Source organism: Silurus meridionalis, chromosome 1 (genome assembly GCF_014805685.1).
Source record: "Silurus meridionalis isolate SWU-2019-XX chromosome 1, ASM1480568v1, whole genome shotgun sequence".
In the NCBI taxonomy this organism is placed as follows: domain Eukaryota; kingdom Metazoa; phylum Chordata; class Actinopteri; order Siluriformes; family Siluridae; genus Silurus; species Silurus meridionalis.
In genome coordinates this window covers 18966396-18974355 of record NC_060884.1, presented here as the reverse complement: position 1 = coordinate 18974355, position 7960 = coordinate 18966396, and the positions used below count along the sequence as shown (strand labels likewise).

The window sequence follows — 7960 nt, the reverse complement described above, 5'->3', positions numbered from 1 at the left end:
ACAGCTGTTAAAATAATTACAATTCTTAATTATTGTTCTAAATAATAATACAAGTGATATATAGTTAAAGATTACACATTGTAAAATTAATAAGCATAGCAAATTGCTTTTTATCTGTTAATAATGAACGGACAGCAGGGCAGAGATGAGGAATACAGTCTGCCTGACTGTAATTTTGTAATAGCACTATTGCTGGTTTTGCATTTGTTTTCATGGTCTGCTTTCTGCTGGGGCAAAAGCTGTGCTTAGAGCATCATTGCCTCTCTAATATTATGATGGCAATACAGTAATATGATACATGGCTGCAAGCATATTATAGTTGACACTAATAATAATACAAGACAATGGGCATTTATTGGACAAACTCTCTCTTTGTCTCTCTCTCTCTCTCTCTCTCTCTCTCTCTCTCTTTCTCTTTCTCTCTCTTTTATCTCTTTCTGGCTTTTTCAGCCCTTTTCACTGAAGTTCCTCATGACATCATTAGTCACACAGGTGAGGATGTGGAGATGGCATGCTCTTTCAGGGGTGCAGGCTCTTCTTCAGTCTCATTGGAGATCCAGTGGTGGTATCTGCGCTACCACAGGGAATGGTCTAAGAAACCTGCCTGGACAACCAACCAGGTTAGCCTTTTTTATTTTTATTTTTTTTTTCAGATTCTACACTTGTGCCAGTTGTGCTAATATATTTAAAGGGTTTATCAAAGAGATATGACTAGGTTAAATCTGATACATACATGGTGATTTTGGTATTTATATTATATTTGCGCGAATTACTTTATCTTTCTTTATCCCACTTATAAAAAATATTGTGCAGTATCATTTACAGAATCAATAAAATCTGACTGTTCTAGTACTTCATAAAAGATTCATTTAAAAAAAGGGCAGTGTTCTTTTACCTGCTGGGCCACCATTTTCCTGACATAGAGAGTAATAAACCATGAAGCCTAGCAGGAGCCACTCCGTTCCCCAATTACTGATTATTGCACAGAATTTGGGATCATAGCATGCTGCTTGCTTCCCCCTAAATGAGTGAACAGCAGCCAGCTGGTGTCCTGCTGAACTAACACAAAGTAATTAGTACATTCAGCAAAGAGGAAACTGCTTTAGAAGACCCCCCTCAGCCTGAAATAGTTGTCATGCATTGTTTCCCTGATGTGCTGCCTTCTGTGCTGTGTTTATCTGGTACACTAACTTTCTCATTCTTATTTAAAAGATTTTTCTCCAATTCATTGCTTCTCATTACAGGTTGTTCCCAGTGAGGAATTGACAAGCGATGCTACTAAAATAAGTGTGAGTGCCAAGTGTTAATATCTCCATTTTGGGGAGATCATCATCCATATTTGTTTTTAAAAGTAGCTATAAAATGTTAAATCCTATTAATCACCTGAATTGTTTTATTGTGTAAAAGTAGCTGATGTCTTACACACTGCATCTGAGGGGCTGATATGAAGCCTAAAGCTGCATCTGGTGCTGACATTGTATAAATTCTGTATTGTACAAAAATAATTTAGTATTATTTAGTATTAGTTAAATATATATATATATATATATATATATATATATATATATATATATATATATATATAAATGTAAAACCACATGTAAAGTGATACTCTAACCTTAATATGAAATATATGTGGAAATTCCTTAGATCTGTTCTATTACTAGCTTTAAAAATTGTTTAAAAAAAAAAAAACATTTATTCTGCAAAACACTGCTACATACAATACGATTTAATGATAACCTTACACATAATTAAAATGTGCACCCACATTTAATCCGCTCCTGATGACAATAACAGCACTAAGCCCCTACTTGTCTAATGCAAATTTAACAAGGCTTCACTTATAAAAGTATCTAGCTGACGCTTTCATTTGCACTGCTTCAATGCATATGCATGGTAACTGTCCAATTCTGTCCATAGGTTTTCAAAGGGTTTAAATTCTAAGACTGAAGTAGAATGTGCTGGCTACTGAATTTGACTTTCATTTCAGTGCTGAATTTGATGTGTCAATTTGTCAGTTTATGTTCTTCAAATTTTAACCTCTTAACATTTTTAAGTGGTAGATTTATGTGGTAGAAATATAAATATATGCACATGCTTTTGACCAATCTGGTAGACTTTATCTTAATAGTGACAGCTGACTAAATTATAAGTGGATCATACATTTACAAAATTCATCTGTTGTTTGGTTTTAGGTTTTGTTTATCCTTAGGGGTGATTATAAAAGCCTTATTTTAAAATTTGCAATAACTTTGGTGTTAAGGTGTTAAAAATCTTGTTTTATATTTCTGTTAAGGTGGTGAAAGTGGCTGGCAGCAACATCTCTCACCGACTTCGCCTGTCAAATGTTAAACCTTCAGACGAAGGTGTGTATGAGTGTAGAGTGATCGACTTCAGCAACAACCACATTCAGCAGCACAGAGTGCGAGCTTACTTGCAAGTACAGACACCAGGTTTTGACTCACAGCTCCACCTAGAGGAAAACCTGCACAGTGAAGAGCAGAGCCTTCACCATGGGAAACATCATTCGCACAAGGGAGACAGCCAGGTCAGAGTGAGAGATAAGCACAATAACAGAAACCAAGAGCTGCATCACGAAGACTATACATTTCAGCAGATAAATCATCACAAGGGTCATCATGGGCTTCAGGCAAATGAAGAAGTGAAGAAGGACTCACCTTCTGCTCCACATAACCAAGAACATAACCAAAGGGAGCATCACCAACTTCACGAAGGGAAAAACCATCAAGTGATCAAACACACTCAGGCAAGCAAGAAGAAGGAAATAAAAGGTCACCAATCAGATGTGAAAGGGCATAAAGAATATGCTACAGATTTACATTCCAATGACTGTTCAACTAACGACTGTGTGATGTAGAGCAAAGCAGAGAAGAACAATCATACAAAAAGAGAAAATAGGAAATAAAGACTTTTCTAAATGGTGCAAAAAGACAGAGCAAAGTCATAGAGGATGAAGGGAAACTCAATTATAAGTGTGCATGTAAAATCATCATTATACGAATTTTCCTTAATTTTACAGAAATGTTGTAGTTTTTTTATAGCAAATGTGTAAAAAAGCATTGAAATGATCTGCAAGAAAAACATCTCAAAATCTCAAATTTGAGAGATGCTGCAAATACAAACAACAAAAATCAAAGGCTAGGTTAAAAATAATATAAAATACAGTTAGTGTTTCAAAAGGAAATTTTTTTTTTTTTTACATTTTCTACATGTGCATCTGATTGACAAACAAAAAATTTGCCATACTGATCTGGTAAAATATCTAAGGAAAGGCAATTAGTCATTACCAATTGATACCATTTATATATGAAATAGCCTGTAAGGAAAATAACACAAAAATCCAAATGTGGTATTATCCAGCTGCTCATTACCACATGCTAAAGTTTTTAGTTATCTTCTATTATACCATAGCAGTTTTAAATCCTTTAATATGATTGGTCAGAAGGTGCTCAGAAATAATTTGTTGAAAAATTTACAATGTAATAATAATACTTGCTGTGATGGTGCAACCCAACCTGATGCAAAAACCTTACATCTTAAATCCTGTGTGTGTGCGTGTGTGTGTGTGTGTGTGTGTGTGTGTGTGTGTGTGTGTGTGTGCGTGTGTGTGTGTGTGTGTTTTATTCTGTTATATATAGCAATTAATACATTATTTTATTAATGAATGCTTTTTATTAATTAACAAATCATTGCATGATTTAAAGTTAGACTAATGTTAAGAAAAATTTATGAAACAAAATAATTCCTAGCCCATCATTCATGTTACAGCCTAAATTATTGGTTGGTGCAATTAAACATAAATTATGCACGCGTGCCTTCTGACCAGTCAGGTTTTTTTTCTATTTGTCCATTGTTCCACATTAGTAAATTTAACTATGAACCAGTAAGAGCATGACGTCATTCATTAATTTATCGAACAATAATAAAATTTTACTAAATTGTAGAGGTATAAAGTGCCTTCTTATGGCATTTTTAGCATGAAACCCCTAAATTTCATATTTCATACAAACTATCCTCAAAGATGTGAATTTTGCATCAGAGCGAGAGTAAACATTCATGCAATTGTTGAAACAATCAATTATGTGGCAGCAGTACAGTGCATGAAATCACAGATACAAGCCAGCATGTTGGGTCATGTTCACAGGACCATTAGAATGGAGGAGAATGTGAGCTTAGTGACTTAAAAAGTGAAATGGTGACACTGTTGATCTCAACAGGACAGAGAGAAAAGGATTGATGAGTGCTGATCTCCTCTTAAATTCACATACAGCAGTCTCTAGAACTAGAGTTTGCTTGGTGCAATGGTGTGAAAAACAAAAAACATTAATTAAATTACAGCTGTGCAGGTGGAAACACGTTATTGATGAGAGAGATCATAAAAAATTGACACATTTGTCCAGGAAAAAGTAACTCAAATAATCAAATCAGTGGTGAGCAAAAAGATAACAAAACAACAATCCTTGATGTGGATGAGCTACAGCAGAAGAACACATCGGGTTTCAATACTGCCAGCCAAAACAATAATCCACCACTACAGTGAGCACAGATTTACCAAAATGAGACGGATTGGGGAAAAGAATGCCTTTTCATCTTCTTTTCATTATATTTCATCTGACCAATACAAGTGTTCCTGTGTTCTTGGCTGGCAGGAGCTCTTAATCTAGATAGGCTTGATTGTATACATTGTACTGCTGCCATATGATTGATTAGCTAATTGCATGAATAAACATGTGTACATGTATTTCTAATAAAGTGAGTATATATAACTATATTACACTAACTGTCTGCCAAACATTGGTGCTTTGGTTTACAGTGTCCAGTTAAATATTGGTAAAGTATTTATTGCTGTAAAACTATTAGAAAACAAGTTGATTCACAGGATTTAAATTACTAAATGGTGCAAACAAGTCCAGCTACGAACTTATTATTTGTATTTGCTACATCTAAAGATGAATGAATGAATAAATCTTGTGGCACATAATCAAACAGAACTAGAAATGCTTTATTGGTGTTTTTTTTTTTAATGATGTCCTAGCTGATTTTATCTTTCTCCTGCACATGCTCTGCTTCCTGTTTAGAATTATTTTTGTCAGGTGATTGTGTGTGTGTGTGTGCGTGCGTGCGTGTGTGTGTGTGCCTGTGTGTGCATGCATGCGTGTACTGTATGTTTACACTACATACAGTCCAGTTTTGGATACAGACTGTTTATCCCTTGAAATCAACCAAATTTTCAAGCTTTTGTGTAAAGGTTGACGGTTCACCTAAAGTAGCTACAGCAGTGTGTCAGTGTTTTCTGCTTTCATGTTGGAGGAAAGAAAAAAAAGAATTTTTTGCTGTGTCTTAAGTTGAATTTGTTCTGCCTTGATGTTTTGTATTATATGAACATACATAAATAATACATTTCAAAATTTGTGTGTTGATGTAGAAGGATAAGAAACTGTATAATATTAAAGTCAACTTACAAAGAATCATTGCAAATCATTTTTCTGTTTTGGGATAGCTTAATAGTTTTAGCATCTATGAAGAAAGTGTGTGTGTGTGTGTGTGTGTGTGTGTGTGTGTGTGTGTGTGTGTGTGTGTTCTTGTTCTCCTATCCCGGTGGGGACTTCGACCTGAATGCACACTGATTCATGGGGATCCATGGCAAAGCCATACAAGCACCTCCCAAACAGTGTCTAGACATGCCCAGTGAGGTTTTCTCTGAACACCCCATTGGGTCCATTTTCAAGACAAAATGTGTGTGACTGTGTAATCTATGTGCCTAGAGGACTAGAGGTCACACACGGTATTGCTGACCCCACTGTTACATTGTTCTGGAAGTGTCACGTTCTTCCCACTCTCTATCGCCATCTATCGGTCAATAATAAAATATAAATGCAATGTATATTACACAATAGATTATTATACTATTTACTTATAAACTTATACTTATTTACACTACAAAACTAAGTACATTTACTGTTGATGCACCAGAATGAAACTTCAGGGTACACTGAACCACACATTATGTTATTACTAAGCAAATTATTTGTGTTAGATTACATGAGAATGCATTTAATAATTAGAACTTAATAGATCTGTTAAAACTGAAACCCTAAATGTAATTTATTGTGGATCTGTCTATATTCAAACACTCATTATTAATGGCAATAGGAAACTAATCAAAAACAGGTTGGCCAACTCCAGGTCTTTCAATCCTTATTTCGCATGGACTGTTGTATGCCAGGGGAATCTACAATCATTAATTGTCAATTTAGGTTCAAAAATACTTTAATGTGATTTGGTTAATGGAATATATTATTATTATCAGTAGTAGTAATTTATTATAATTTTATTAAATCTTGATAATTAAATGATAATACACTTTTTTCACTTTCTGGCTGAGCCTTTCAGCATAGATAAAACAGAGTTCACAAAGAGTTTACTTTTAACAGATCACTAATAAACTTCCAAAAAAAAAATGTTTAACAAACCACCAGGTCCTGGTAATATACATCGTTGTACCTAAAATTGGCAGCTGCTATTTTACTGGATTATCTTTTTGATATTTTACTACAATATATACAAATGTTGTTAAGTCCCCCACTTACGATGGAAATATGCTACGACGACTCCATTGTAAGTAAAAAATATCGTAAGTTGAAGATGGTACTGTGACTATGACAACCTTTTCGGCTTCATGCTGATTTATAATTTTCATTTTCTGCTCTAAACTGATGGCTTTCCTCTTCTTTTTTTTCACTACCAGCACTAGACATACTTGGGCATTTGGAAGACATGCTTTTATCACTTAAATTGCTGTTTGAAACCGTTTGAAACAGATAGAAATACACACTGAGACAACTTTACTCCGTTGAGCGCTAGCGAGAGTGGGGCATCTCACAGGGGAGAGATACGTTCATCCCAGCTGCACATCCAATGTATCATACATCGTACATGGATGCCTGTGCCTGTTGTGCCAAATTTGACATATTTTTACAATTTTGTCGTATTGCTATCGGCATCGCAACATCTAAAAATTTTAAGTCAAACCATTGTAACTCGGGATTATCTGTATTTGATAACTACAGACATTTGGCAAAGCTCTGTGCTCTTTCAAGGCCTAAAAAGTGAACTACTAACACACTATTTTCATATAAATGTTTCATGACTTTATTTGGATGTATACATTTATTGTAATTGCTAACCACTTAAATAACAGAGCTACTTGTTATACCCTCGGTCCATATCTGACAGTCTCTGGCTAGTGGTAATGCCATGATATAGCTTTGGCATGTCCTAATAGAGAAAGGGAGAATAGGGCCAGATACATATCTTTTGATAAAGCTAAATAGGTGAATAGTACAGATATAATCCAATCTGGATTCAAATTTTTAAAATCTACTTATCCAGCATCAAGATGTTAGTGCTGCTCATGAAGTAGTGCTGAATGATTGGGCAACTACTGCAGAAGTGATAAGTGAGATAGCTAGAAAGGTACTTGGTGTAACATCTGGAAATAGAAAGGAAGATAAAGAGATGTGGTGGTGGAATGAGGAAGTGCAGGAGAGCATAAGGAGTTAGAGGTTGGCAAAACAGAATTGGGATCGACAGAGTGATGAGAAAAGTAGACAGGGAGACAAGGAGATGCAGCAGCAGGTAAAGAGAGATGTGGCAAAAGCCAAGGAAAAGGCATATGAGGAGCTGTATGAGAAGTTGGAAACTAAGGAAGGGGAAAAGGATTTGTACCCATTGGCCAGGCAGAGGGACCGAGCTGGGAAAGATGTGCTGCAAGTTAGAGCAATAAAGGATGGAAATGGAAATGTGTTGACTAGTGAGGAGAATGTGTTGAGAAGATGAAGGGAGTATTTTGAGCAGCTGATGAATTAGGAAAATGAGAGAGAGAGAAGATTGGATGGTGTGGAGTTGGTAAAGAAGGAAGTGGATAGGATTAGTA

The 7960-nt window shown here is 35.3% G+C and overlaps 1 protein-coding gene across 1 annotated transcript in view; it reads left to right on the top strand.

Moving 5' to 3' along the window:
• Nucleotides 1–5486, top strand: part of vstm2l (V-set and transmembrane domain containing 2 like) — a 15766-nt gene extending 10280 nt beyond the window's left edge. Inside the window, exons 2-4 of the mRNA XM_046835431.1 lie at nucleotides 451–620; nucleotides 1245–1289; nucleotides 2300–5486. Coding sequence (XP_046691387.1) covers nucleotides 451–620; nucleotides 1245–1289; nucleotides 2300–2881 — 797 coding nt within the window. The 3' untranslated portion in view covers nucleotides 2882–5486. The remainder of the gene's footprint in view (nucleotides 1–450; nucleotides 621–1244; nucleotides 1290–2299) is intronic.
• Nucleotides 5487–7960: the final 2474 nt, after the last annotated feature.